Here is a 14174-nt window from a genome sequence, read left to right as displayed (position 1 = left end):
TCATTTGCAATGTCGTCCTGCCTAATCTGCATCCCTCCGCCGACAGAGGGATGCAGTCTAGACACACCCTTTGAGACCCAGGTCATTGTGGAGATGTTGGCGATTTTTCTTACTGTGGTTAGCACAGGCTCCAAGCCAAGGCCGAGTGTTTCTCTTCGGTGAACAAATCACTTCTAAGCCAGGCCGGGACCACACCATATTGCTGAACACTCACCGGCACCAGGCCTGCAACCACCAGAGGCTGCTCCTTGGGCATAGCAGAGGCAGCTACTGCTGCCCACCAGCCATAAGTCGGATGGGATATGGGCAGCGAGGAGCCGCCGTTAGCGGCTTTAAGATCTTGGCTGGAGGAAGGCTTTGCAGGCTGCAGTGGGGTAGGCCCAGTTTGAGGTGTAAGCCGTGTTGTGCAGGCTTCTCATCTTTCTGCTTCCCTCCCTAGCCAAAAGGACTTGGAGAACCTTAAAGCAGAGGTGCAGCGGCGCCAGCAGCTCCAGGAGGCTGTAAAAAGCAGTGAGCAGCTGGAAGTAGAAGACACAGTCTCGGAGGAGAGAGAGGCTGAGCCGAACCTGCCTGCTGCTGAGGTCTCAGCACCGAGCTCTGCTTAGTGTACCTCGCTTAAAAAAAAAATTAAACCCTCCCCTCTTTCTGAATCTGAACCAGGGTCTTGGACTCCCCTGGGGCAGCTTCTCCTTTGTTGACAATGTTATTGCACTGGTACAACGAATACACAATGCAAAGAACTAAGGTGAGAAATAGGATCTGACTGTGCGCGTCCTCCGCGCGGCGGGGGAAGGTGGCCGGGATGCAGCCGTGTCCGCAAGCGCAGCCTAGGGGAGCCCAGCCGGCGGCTGTCGCGGCAGCGTGTGTGTTTGTGTGTGCGTGTGCACGCGTGGGGGTGGCATCAGTCCATTTTGACTTTGTAGAGCGAGATGAATTCCAAATGAGTTGTCTGGAGGTAGAACATTTCTCAGGTCATTTTTATGTTGACTAAGGACACTGTTTTGCAAAACCAACCCACCCTCCCATTGCTCAGTTCTAGCACCAGCCCTGGAGAAAGCAGCCACGTTTGTCCATCGAAAGGATTGAAACCTGTGGGAAGCGAGGGGCAGCGTGCTGCTTTTTTCTACTGTAGGGCATAGCCACTTGGGTCCATTAGCTTGTCTCTTGTTGTCGTTCAGTTCAGAGTTTCCAGGGGATTTTCAACCTTCACACTTCACGATCTCATGCCACCCACGTGCTCTCTGCGTGAGCAGCTTAGGAAACTGCATCCAAAGAGTAAGGGTTTGAAATAAAATACGTATTCATCCATTTACAAATGGAAATTCCCAGTGCCTATAATGGATCAGTGTTGGCATGAAAGGGGCCCGTACAAACAATTCACATAATGGGGAAACCGTGCCTCTCTTGGGATAGCTTGGGGCCGGGGAGGAGGGTGTGCTCTTCTGACAGCTGCTGCTTTAATACAAATTGTATGAGCATCAGAAGTGAATCCTCCTGCAAGGTGATCAGCAAACTTCAAGCAGTTTGAATCATGTGTCTTGACGCGGCGTTTTTCCCTCGGGGTGGCTGAATGCTACGAATCCCGGAGCACTTAGCGCTATGGCTAATGTCTTCACTTTTTTTGTTTGCATGCTGGGTTGAGATCGCTCCCAGCAGCGCTTCCATTGCAGGCGATGGATGTTAGTGAAATGGCAGATGCCAACGAATGAATATTGATTGTTTTTTCTTCTTGCTTCCCCTGGCCCCTGTTAAATGCAGCATGCTTCCTGCTGGTGCAGTCGCAAGGCCAATAGGTCCTGTCCACTGCAGGCTATGGTATGCCGACAGAGTTGAATGTCCTTTTCCAAGTAAATGAAGACATAGAATAAGCTAGGATTGCTAGTCCATGCTCTTGGTCAGCAGCAGTTCTCTGCTAATTTGCATTGCTTTTTTGATGACCTTCTGGGAAAACAAGTGCTATCACTGTGCTCTTTATCCTTGGTTTCCTGTACTGCGTTACTGGGTATTTGTAACCTGATTGGGGGGGGAGGTACAAAGCAGGAGGCATCCTTGATCCAAAAGAAGTTGCTCTCCCCTGGAAAAATATTCAATAAATGACAAGGCATCTTTCACACAAGGGTTTCTGGTATTGTCTTCCAGTTCTAGTCCATTAATTACATCTTTTAAATAAAAATATGCAAAGTAGTTTACTAAGAACTTCAAGTTTGTTGTGTTGACTCAAAGCAGAGGCTAGGGGCTTATAGTTGCTGCTGCTTAAAAGCAGCCAATTCTACTTCTCACTAGTGCAAAGAAAGGGAAACATGTCAGAAGCGGCCTGGACCCAGAGTCGACACTTAGGCTTCTGTGAAAATTCCAACCTTAACTCCTTTCTGCTAACACAACACCCACGTGCCTCTGTCCTTCACTGGGATGTGGCTCACGCTAGTAAGCTAAGACTGCCAGAGTGGTTTAATTCCTGGGAAAGGGCTTAAATGTGTATTCTGCATTTAGCACACAATTCCCCCCTGCCTCTATTTCTAATGAAGCTCAAAACAAATGACCCACGTGCTAAGATTTTGCTCTAGCATCCTGGCAGACTACTCCGAGCCTAGGAACTGAGTCTCTTTTAAAGTAATTATCAACAGCTGTAGGTAGCTGTTTAACAAAAGGGAGGCGGGCTCAGCTCTCTGAAAGGGTAAATCGTCTCACCCCACCTAACACCCACATCCCCCACTGCCCAGGAGGTTGCTCTAGTGCAGGGCTACTCAACACAACGGCCAGCAGGCCACATGCTGCTCATCTGTTTGCGGCGTGGGTGCGATTCTTTGAACGTGGCCTCCACTGAAAACACACTCCACAACAGCAAGGCCTTGCCGAGGCGGGGTGAGCACTCAAAGATGCAAGCGGCCAGGCTGGCTGGAACAGATAAGTACAGGGTGTTGGTATTTCTAGCCACGCAGGGAGGAGGTGCTGGGGCATTGTGGGAAGTGCTTTGTGTTCATGCCTGTCAGTGTGAAGGACGCTCTTTGTGTATATTTGCATATATATATATATATATACAACCACAGTTAAGTTGCAGCCCTCGCTAGGCACTGTCGCATGGTCCCCAGGGCTTCCAAAGTTGAGTAGCCCTGCACTAATGAAACGACAAAGATTCTACCTTTGTTTAAAAAGGGCCAACTGCTATCAAGTGAGTAACTTTCAAACCAGATGGGCATTTGGCAGGATGCAGCGATCAAAGCCGTTTGCTGCTCTCAGTGCTTCCTGCATGTGTGTGCCAGGTAAACCACAGCTTGAGTCTGCCCTCTGCCGTGTCCCGCTTTCTGTAACAGCCTGGTGATTTCACACAGTCCAGTCCAGCCGTGTAACTTACTGTGCAGCAGGAGGTGCACACAAAAAAAGAAGAGCATGGAAGAGCTTCCGACGGTTAGGCTGAAGCACACGGTAGCAACTTGTGCAGGTCATTTGGATTCTAGCCACTGACTCTCCTTGGAAGAGGAGCTAGACAGCGAGTTGCATATTGGAACCTGGCCCAGCGCTGACCCTCTCACCTTCCTTTTAACCTGCTGGCCACCAGCCAAGACTCCAGCTCCTAGCTGGATGGACACTGTCCCTGTTTAGGGGCATGGCCCCCTTGGGTCTACACTTACTTAGCCGAGCGTGATGGAATGGGCTCACTGTGTTGCAAGATGGCGCAATAGAACAGCGTTGTAGAGTGTTCCGAAACAACCGGTTCCCAAACTGGGGGGGTGCAGAAATTCCAAGGGGGACACAAGGTGAGCTGACCCAGCCCCTCCCCCCAGGTTTTTTGGCCAGGTCAGCTGTTTTTTTTTGTTTTTTTTTTATGGCTCAAGTTTTACTGCTGTTGGGGTGCCTCAAAAATAAAAAAGGGGGCACAGTGCCAAAAAGTTTGGGAACCATAGCTCCTCTCTCCACCCACTGCCCTTATTGCCACCCCTGAGACTGAGCAAAGGCCTGGCTTGGCAGCACCACATCCTTCTGCCAGCTGTCCCCCACCTCAGCAATGAAGCTCGCTGAACCTCCTTCCAGAGATGACACCTTTGGAGGCAGAGTCACTGGCACCCTGTTTTGAATAGTGGTGCTGATAGTGACACCTGCACTTTGATTGCACCCAACTTGACTGTGTTGGCCAGCTGCTGGAGCCAGCTCACGAGGAAAGGGGCTTAGAACTGTTGAGTCTCTTCTAGGCTGTTGGCTTTTCCTCCTGGCCAGAGCTGAAATGTGATTCCTTTGTTCCTGGCCAAGCGAAGACCCTGCTCCTTAACTACAAACTGGTGAAACTCCTCAGCCTGGGAGCCATGATTTTGTTGGCAGGTTTCTGACCAGTTCTTCTCTCTTCAGGAGCAGGGGCTAGTGGGGTTCCGCAGCGTGAGCTCTGAAAGCCAACTTCCCCCCTCCCTTCTCCGATGGGGGGGGGGGGGGGAGAAATCAGCACACTGCCTCCTGTAGAAAATAAAACGCAATCCACACACTGTGGCACTTGTTTCTCCAACTTAATTCCTTAGCCCCACAGGACACCGTATTTTTCTTTTCACAATAAAGGCACAGGCTCAGGAGCAGTATCCACTCCAGCCAGCTGGCAATTCCTCAGAACTGCTTCGATTAGGAGTTGGAAAAGAATGGTGTAAACTTACTGTCTGTTACATCATCCAAGCCTGGTGCTTGGAGAAACGAGAGCAAGCAGTTGACAATTAGCTGGTTTCCGCCTAAGGAACAGACATGAATGTAAGTCTGGTTCTCTCATATTATTCAACACCAAATCTCCAGGGGGTTTTGACGGAGTTCAATCAATATAATCAATTCTAATTAATTGCAGCTGCTGTTCAGGATTAAATAAAGTTGCTGATGGGAGGTGGTGGCTATTGGCACTAACTTTAAGAGGAAAAATGAGAGATTACAGCATTCCAAAAGAGACTAGATTCATCAGGAGAGAATCTCATGCTTATTTTGACACCATAGGAAAGTGGCAGCCATTGAAGTACTAGAATCAAAGTTCTTCACTCTCCCCAGTTAAGACATTCAGAAAATTTTCCAACTTCCACTTATAAAAGTTTAGTTACCACAGTCCAGGTGGGACCTGCAGTTTGTTGCTCTGACCTTTGCAGTCATCCCTAACTGCACACACTGGAATGGGCTTGCACAAAATGAACAGCTCAGGCTTGGCAAATGTTTGACATCTGGGCCTCCCTTTCTCCACCGCAGATGAATTCATCTGTCGATTAAGTTTGATGGAACCTGGCACTCAAGCAGCAGCACTATGGGTCTATCAAAAGGTGACGAGCTGCTGCTTTTCATGATTTTCCCCACCGCCTTCATTGAAACAGCTGCCCTTGTTCCATTACTTCAAGCAGCAGTTTGGCTCTGTCTACACTACACTGATCTACGGGGGGGAAAAAAGTAGGGGATTGCACTCTGCAATTTGCATACCTTTTTCAGATAGTCTTTTCAGAAGAGGCTTCTCCAAAATTGGGCCCATCTACACTGAGCCAAATGTCAGAAAAACCCTCTTTCAGAAGCCCCCTTCCTCCTTGTGGAAGGGGGAAGACACGGCTTCCAAAAGAGCTCATCTGCTCTTCCACAAAAAAAGCAGCATTCCCTGGACGTGGCAGAGTTTTTCTGGGATACCTGCAGGTATCCCAGAAAACCCCCGTAGTGTAGACGCAGGCTGTGTGTACTGCCATTCTCTCCAGGCCCCTCCCTGGAGAAGGCTGTGGGGTTAGGTGGTCAGATTCTGGGGGCTTTGCTAAAGCATTCTCTTTTCCACACTGGCTAGTGAGGAAACATGAGCTATGCCATCCCACCTCCCACTCACGCTATTTTCCCGCTCTGCAGGGTGGGGAATTACTCTTAGTGATTGGGGACCAAAGCTCTGAACTCTGTTGCTCCCTTTGCAATACGACTGCTCTCATTCAGGCCTGGCTAACTGGACCAATCTCATCGCTGCAGCCAAGACAAACCCTTTGCGACTTGTCTCAGAGCAAGGAGCTGAACCCACCTGTCCGAACTCCCAGGCTGAAGGAGCACCGTCCTTCCTCTCCATTTGTGTCAACTGCTTTTGGGGGTGTTAGTCACTTAAAGAACGAGCAACCCAGCCCTGACACTGTCTCCGTTCATTCTGATTAAACCACTCAGCCCAAATCCAGATTCCTGTCACCCACTTGAAGCCTGCCAGGAGGGAATCAGTCTGGACATTAGGTACCAAGGGGACCATAAAATACACAAACTTCATCCACTTACTAATCAGGCTGTTAAATGGAGAACTGAACTGTCACTTTTCTCACAGTCATTTGGAAGGCATGGGGGCAGAAATAGAACTACAGCAGAGAACGCTGGCAAAAGCAGCAGCAAGAGGAAATTATTCCTGATGAGTATGACAAGAGATACCTATTTTTATCATCACCACTGCCGCCTTTCCCAAAGGAATTTCCAGGATTTGAGTTCATGTCACTCTGCAATGATACATAATTAGCTGCAACTCTAGCTTTTAGCAGAGCAAAAATGCCACCATTTTAACCCCTACTGTGTTCAGAGTAGAATCCAACCACCCTCCCATTCAAAGGAACAAAGAGCCGACGACTCTCACTTCAACACTCAATTCCAAAGCTGAGAATACGCCACACGTGACACATGAAAATTAATTCTGAAAACCTCCCAATACGCTGGACTATACAGACAGACAGAGTTTACACTTCAGCTTTAACAGAAAATTGTCCTGGGATTTCGTCTTGGGTATTTGCCATGTTTCAATAAAACACTTAGAGTAGAGCTGAACTATTCAGCAAGCATGGGGGAGGTGGAAAGTCAGCTGTGTGGATTTCAAACTCAAAGGGTGTGAAACTTCTTGCTGCTGTGTCTCCCACAGCCTGGATGGAATTGTTGATATAGTTAAAATGACAGATGGCCTTTTCTTGTTTGACCTGGCTGGTAAGTCAGGAGACTACAGAAGAATGAATTTTCACATCCACTTGTATCTCAGCTAGAAATCTCTGGTCCATCCCAGGCTCAGTCTATAGTATTCCTACAGCCAGCCAATGAGTATGTAAATGAACAAGGGGGGGAGGGACCCCAATCTGACACACTGCTGAGTTTTGTCAAAGGCAGTTAAAGATCCAGAAGTTCCTTCATGCTGCACAGAGCTGGGCAAGTTGGACAACCTCTAGCAAACCGTACTGGCAAGTCATCCTTTTTCTAATAGCATCCAGGTCCTACTTGTTTATTCTGAGAACTTAAAAAAAAAGTGTCAAATGCACTGCCTTGCTATCTACTGCTCTGGCCTTAGGCTGCAAGGGGTGGAGAGATTTGCTGAAATAAGAGTGTTTTAGGGCAGAGAGGATAGAGCAATGATCAGCTGGATGAGCCCTCAAGCAGTCACCCAGTCCTGTGGTTTCTAGCCTTCTTAATAGCGGGGACCAGCAAACCCATTCGCAAACTTTTAGAGGACTGGTAACATTGTATTTGCATATTCATTATGCAAATAATGAATATGGAAATGTCATGTCCACCAAAAGCCCCAGCTCTGAGCCCCCCAGTACCAGCCACTGACCTGTCCCCTGCACCAACCTCCTCCTAGTGCCAGCCCCACACCCTAGAGCCATCCACCAGACCTCTCAATGCCAGACTCCTGTTTCCAGAGCCACACTGCACCCAGCACCCTCAGAGCCCCTCCAGTGCCAGCCCTCAGTCCCCAATATTAGCTCCATCCCCAGTGCCAGCTCTGCCCCCCGAGCCCTCCACTTGATGCCCCAGTGCCAGCCCTCACCTAGAGACACCCTCGCCCACCAACCCTTCCAGCACTAGCCCCCACCCCCACCCCCACCTAGCACTAGGCTGCCTCCCAGCACTGCTGCCGGGTTGCGGCTGCTCTAAGGTTGTCCTGCCGGGCTCCGCACAGCGAGCTGCTCTTCCACCTCTGGGTGATCCCACCTCTGCCTGGTGCTGGCTGGCTGAGGGGTGGGGCAGGACACACCTCTCCCCACATCCACAGCAGGAGCCAAGTACCCCAGCCCCCAGAGCTGCCACGGCCCATTGGGAACCGCTGACCCAGTCCGTTCCCTTGCACTACGGCAGGCTTAAGAATACATAGAGCATCCCGAACAGGCATTTGTCTAACCTGTTCTTACCAACAGGACCGGGGTTCCAAATCTCCTAGGTAACCTGTTCCCATGCTTAACTGTCCTTAGGAAAATATCCCTGATTAAATCATGCATCAGGCTAGCAAAGCTTTCTAGAGTTTCTTCGCCTTGCTTTGAACCTCTCAAGGACAGAATCTTCTAAAACCAAAGCTCAAGGTTTCCCATGGAATCCATGGTTCCAGCTGTGCCTTCAAGGGAAGACAATGTGAACTCTGGGTATGGTAATTGCCACGTTCTATATGCCCTGAAGAGTGATCATTCCCTGTAGCACCTTACCTATAAATGCCCTGTGGTACCAAACCGTTCCAGCCGTCCAGTCGCATCTTTCCGCTCAACTGAAGCTTTCGCTTTGATGACAGCATTTACTCCACATTTCAACAGTCGCTATTAGGCTACAAATACTGTGGCCTTCTCTAGACTCCTTTCCTTCTAGCACAAAGATAAAACCCATTTCTTTAAACAAGGAGAGTCAATTAGAGGCATTAACAGGCCTTGTCACGCAGTCAGAAGATACCCATCAGTAAAGCGCAACTGAGAATGTACTCAAGTAACCATTCTACTGAGTACTGGGTAGCCATGCAAGTTAGTTTAACCTGTATAAACCATCGTCTTTTTGTCCAGTAAGAGTGGAAAATCCCCATTGATTTGACTAGGTTTGCATAACAAAAGCTGCTAAGAGAGTCAATACAAGCAAGCACTTCCTTTCTAGTCACATGGAACAATGCCCGTGTAGTTTGTCCTCAATCTCAAAAGCATTCACAACAGTAGCAGCATGAAGTTAGTTATCAACTTCCCAATGCAGCCAGTTAGACGTGGTCCAAACAGCTCCTGCTGTTTGCCAGGTAGAACGTATCAGTCTTAGAAAGGTTCCAATTACTTCTTCACTGACGCAGTCTTACTCAGTTTGTGCATATCAAATACAACTATTGTACTTTTCTTGCTCTGCAAGAAACGCTTTCCTCTGAGTTCTTGCTACTATAATTTTGTCACTTTTCTAGACTAGGTTGGGTGCTGCATATTAAGTAGCTTATGCTCAAAATGTGCTACTCTTGAAATGGATAGCTGTGGAAAGGAATTGTCTTCTAGGTAAAACAAAACTTGAGCAAAAATTCACCAACCAAGCAATGCAGAGAGATGCTGCTTCAGTATCTCTATGCACTTTGCTACAAAGCTATCGTGAAGGACATTTCAACTTACAGGCTGGGCTGATACCATCTGAGAATAAGGAAGTGCTCCATTGAGAACTGATGCTTGTTTAATAGGAAAGGGGGGGAATTAGGATGCAAAACCCCCCAAAATAATGGAATATAAAGATTTCTTCCTTTGAACTATGCAAGGTTGTATCCATATCAGTCCTAGGAGTGAGGTAATAGTTTTCATTGGACAAACTTCAGGTATTGAGAGCTGGCCCAGTGAAACGTATTACCTTACACACCTTGTCTCCCTTGAACTAATCAGTCTAATTTTCAATTTGCATCACAAACCCAAGATTCTCTTTTATGTAATTCAGTTACTACTCAGTATTAGGACTAATTAACTTAAAATATTTATACACTTCCTAGTTGGAATAGATTTAAAGTGTGGAGTAAAATCTGAAGGGTGAGCCTACAGTATTTTATCCAAATAGTTTTAATTCCTGCAGCCAAGGAAACAAAAGCCACATCTAGTTTTATATGCATTTAATAGTTTACCAATTGGTACAATAAGATTTTTTTAATATGCAGAAAACATGAATAAATTTTGTTTTACACAGTCTGAGAGCAACAAATTTTACTGTAAAACACAGAGCAGTATTATATACATTCCTTTACTGATTTTTTTTTTATTATTGTGTCAATATCTTCAGTTAACTCCTACAGTTTGGGAACTGTTTTCTCCAACGGGAGCCTCTACATCGTTCTTATGTTTGCCTTCATGTCAATGTCAGGATCAAATTCTAAACTTGAAGATTTCACTAACTTATCTTCAGAATGAACTTGGGAAAGCCTGAGGGATAGGTAGGACAAGAAAGCAGCTACTTACATGACACAGTGGAAAGATAGAAAGGCCAGTTAAATCCAGTCGTGACTTGTAAATCCAGCTCCCCTCCCCCATACCCCAAGTGTTCTTCCCTACCATTTTTACATGTAGTTTTACCCCACTAATGGAGATTATTTTGTAGTAACTAGTTTTCCTTGTAATACACTGGATTTTATGTACAGCTGGATCAAGAATGAGTAGTCTAAGTGCCTTTTTCCTTCATTCAATTCAGCAATTTTTAAATCTTCAAATTGTTAAAGGATTATCAAGCCACCACGGTCAACAAAAAAGGATATATATTTCTTTTAAATAGCTTTTAAGGGAAACAAAAGCTATTTAAGAGTGTTATTACCAGGCAGTTCACAAAAACAGAAGGAGGCAAACAGGAGAAGCAGGGTACTGACAGGATAAGTAGACTGGGCTTGGTGAGTCTATAGCCAAAGCTTTCAAACCACTACAGTGCTCCACAGCCCTTGGACAACTTGCTAGCAACTAGTTTTGTTTTGTTTTCTTTTCATTAGTGCCCTGGGCACATCATTGGTCACACCATACACAAAAGCAGGACGGCTTTTTAATCTTCTAAAGTGCAAGATGCTATAAAACATCAACTTTCAGATTATGTTTAAAACCACAATAAATTTTGCACTTTCAAGAATTCATTGAGGATTTCCTGGGCACATTAAGTTAGCGTGGCACTGGAATGTCTGTCTGTTTTCATTCATTTTAACATAGAATCCATTTGTCGATTTGGGAATGTAGTACTACGTGGTTTATTTTTAAAAGCCAATTTTAGTAAGGAAAGTGACAAAGCAGCAGTGAACCTCTAAACCCTCCAATAAATTCCTTTCACAATCCAAACCAGTAACCTCATCATTGTACTTATCACAGGAAAGGCACAGGATTAGACAGCTGACAGAAAACATTGAAAACAGTGAAAAAGATCAACAGTGTAATATCAAGGGGCTACACTGCAGGAAACCCTCATAAATCCAACTCCTGTGTTGTAGCTTTCACTTTTTGTCTAAAAACAGGGCTTCAACGTTTGATCCATTTTAGGATCATCCCTGAGATTATTCACTGCTTATTAAAAGGAGAAGATTGCAAACTGAGTTGCTGCAAGTTTAAATATTCAGCAGGGTGTTTCACTTTCTCAAGCAAATAAAATGCTGCTTACAAAACTTTAGTTCCTCTTTATCCCTGTAAATCATTGCATGTTACAGGGGGAAAATGCAGTGCACAATTTCCACGTAATAGGTACCTTTAAGTTTATGAATTCTGTACACGTGTGTGGTTTACTTTATCCTTAAATAAGTGAAGTTGCTAGATCGTAACAGGAATTAAAATGCAGTACTACTTTACAAATGCAGATGTATAAAGAAATTTTAAAATGCACCATTTCTGTGTATTTGGAATTCTCAAAATAGGACAAATAAATAGCAGCAAGTTATTCCAGTTGAAACAGCTTAAGCAAAAATAAAACTTCAAATTTGTATGTTTTACTGTGGAAAACGTTATCCTGAATTTTATAAACTACTAGATATAAGGAATTAGACTCCATGTTCATATGCCTTCAGAATACATTAACACTCAGTTTCCTTCCCTCTACCAGAGGCATGTTTATCCAATGAAACAATATTAGTATCAGAATCCAGCTCCTTCACGTTTTAGAGACCATTTTTGGTGTGACTGTAGGAAATTAGCAATCTTAACACGCACTATTTTTCTTAGTCTGTATATACCCTCCAATCCAATGCTTTCCATTGAATCATGTCTTTAAAAAGGGATAGTTTTAAAAGCTATGTAAACAAAATGAATAAAACAATGCACAGAATAAATTCACCTATTAAAATGTCAGACTGGTACTTCATTATATTGCAAATTTTAAAGTGGATTTTTAAAAAGACCTGGTTAGATAAGCAATGAAATTCTTAATTATCTACAATGGAATCTGTCACAAAAATGCTGATTAAAATATTAGTTTGATATTTTCATTCACTTCGGATCAAAATATGTAATTTTAGGGATATGCAAATTAAAAAATTTCTACCAGAAACTGATATACTAATTACCTAATCAGACTAAGATTTTGTTTTGTTTTTAACATTTACTTGATAAGATCATGCCTACTCTTGGGCAGCTCATTATAAGCTATAAATGTGAAAATTATTTAGAAGCTTGTATCAAAATCTATAATGGAGTCCATCACTCTACAATCAGATCCACTTTAGTGCTTTATTTAAAGTATGTGAACACTGTAACCTATGATATTTTTCCTTACACAGACCACAGTAAATTTTGATGCAAGCTGTGTTAAATCAGGTATTTTATATTACCTCACAGTTTTAGAAGGAACTGAGGGGGCACTGAAACCCATTCCCCCCGCACCCCCCACACACACTTCCCACATATAACACAGGGAGAGTATCCTTTGATACTGAGTAATGGGCATTGCACATTCTTAATAAACTATGTCCAAACCAAACGTTAAATTGGTACCACAACGTATTCACTGGAGAGATTAAGCTCTAGATGGAAATTAAATCCTTAAGTTTACTAGGAAGGAGGACTCTTAGAAGTATGGCTAACATGAAAAGAATTAAGCTTAAAGTTTTACATATAGCTTAACCACTGAATGACCAAATAAAATAAATACATCACATCAGTTGCTACTAATATGTGTTCTCTTATTTCAGATTTACAAGTTAATTGGTTTATATAAATACACCACCTTTGCGAGACAGGAGGCCAAAACAAATGTATTCTATTGATTTGGCAAATGTGTCATGACAAAAATCCCAAAGTTTAATTAAATTCCCATTAATTACATATAAGGTTCAGAAGATTCTGAATTGCAGCCTTATTATCTAGTATCCTTAGAGAAGATTTATTAAGCACACTTAAGTGATGTTATATAGATACACATTTCTGAAAGAGCCCTACAAAACTTTTCCCAAATGAGGTCACCAATTCAGGCACCAACAGACAGCAGAAAGAAAAACAGGTATAATTATACAACATAAAACGACACCGTCAGCTATTCAGTTAAGTGCCCTATTTCAGTTATCCAACTTCTGCCTTCTTAGGTCTGATGTGACCAATGCCAGCCCATGTTCTTAAACCTATGGTACTTCTAGACAACGTATGTAAATTTACAGTATACAATTTGGATTCACCATGCATGAATACTTTGTGTGTAACATTTAATAAGCTCAATCTACATCCAGAATAATTTACATGAAAGGACAATATTTATTTAAACAGAGCTCAATGGATAACCATGGTATCTGAGTGCATCCAGAGGAAAAGGGGGTCAAGTGTGACTTCAATCAACGGCACTCCCACACTTTTACTGTTTGATCTACACTGCCAGTAACCACATATGGTGCTGTCTTGTGGAAATCTGTGAGAAAAAGAAACTCAGATGAATGCAGCAATTCATAGCATTCCCCTCCCCATCAAAGATACCTTCCCTCTGATCCCAGGAAAATACAATGCTATAATGATCAAGGACAGATTCCATTGGTAGCCCTTCTGGGACAAAGATAATCTTTTGTTGTGCTAAGCACTGTATTAACACAGATTCAGGGCCCACAACTGTGTTTCCTAGAGTGATACTAATCAGAAGAACCCGTGAAAGTGTTAAAACCTCCCAGAGGAGAATGCTACTGGAAGGACAGAGTTACTAAGACCCTACAACAGAACTGCAACAAAAAGCATATTCCAAATAGTCTAAAAAGGGTGCATATCTCAGCTTCCTTATAGAATTCTGCTAGAAGGAATTGTTCTGAATCAGAGCCAAAAAGGTCCCAGATAACATGAATACTCTCTCCCAGTGATGGTTCAGCTAGAAGAATGCTGGTGACCTCTCAATTCCCTTAAGGGGAAAAAAATCCCTTTTCATACTGAAATGTTTGGATTTTATTAACATTTAGATTACAAGTTTTGTGGGACAGGAAAAAGGTCTCACTATTTTTTAGAAAGTGTTGTGTAAATGTACAATTATATGACGATTTAGCTTAACTT

At 44.1% G+C, this 14174-nt stretch overlaps 2 protein-coding genes across 11 annotated transcripts in view; one reads left to right on the top strand and one right to left on the bottom strand.

Annotated features, from left to right (window-relative positions):
* CLUH (CLUH binding protein of NUMT mRNA) overlaps nucleotides 1–2184 on the top strand; it is a 66591-nt gene extending 64407 nt beyond the window's left edge. For all 9 annotated transcript variants that reach the window (XM_075904868.1, XM_025179296.2, XM_006138570.4 and 6 more), the window contains exon 26: nucleotides 440–2184. In XM_075904868.1, the coding sequence (XP_075760983.1) occupies nucleotides 440–605 (166 nt within the window). In that variant the 3' untranslated portion in view covers nucleotides 606–2184. The remainder of the gene's footprint in view (nucleotides 1–439) is intronic.
* Nucleotides 2185–9796: 7612 nt separating this feature from the next.
* Nucleotides 9797–14174, bottom strand: part of PAFAH1B1 (platelet activating factor acetylhydrolase 1b regulatory subunit 1) — a 72165-nt gene continuing 67787 nt past the window's right edge. For both annotated transcript variants that reach the window (XM_075904873.1, XM_075904874.1), the window contains exon 11: nucleotides 9797–13551. In XM_075904873.1, the coding sequence (XP_075760988.1) occupies nucleotides 13478–13551 (74 nt within the window). In that variant the 3' untranslated portion in view covers nucleotides 9797–13477. The remainder of the gene's footprint in view (nucleotides 13552–14174) is intronic.

The sequence above is a fragment of the Pelodiscus sinensis genome, chromosome 21, assembly GCF_049634645.1.
Source record: "Pelodiscus sinensis isolate JC-2024 chromosome 21, ASM4963464v1, whole genome shotgun sequence".
Classification (NCBI taxonomy): domain Eukaryota; kingdom Metazoa; phylum Chordata; order Testudines; family Trionychidae; genus Pelodiscus; species Pelodiscus sinensis.
Note: the sequence above shows the minus strand (reverse complement) of the source record. Positions and strands in the feature narration are given on the sequence as shown.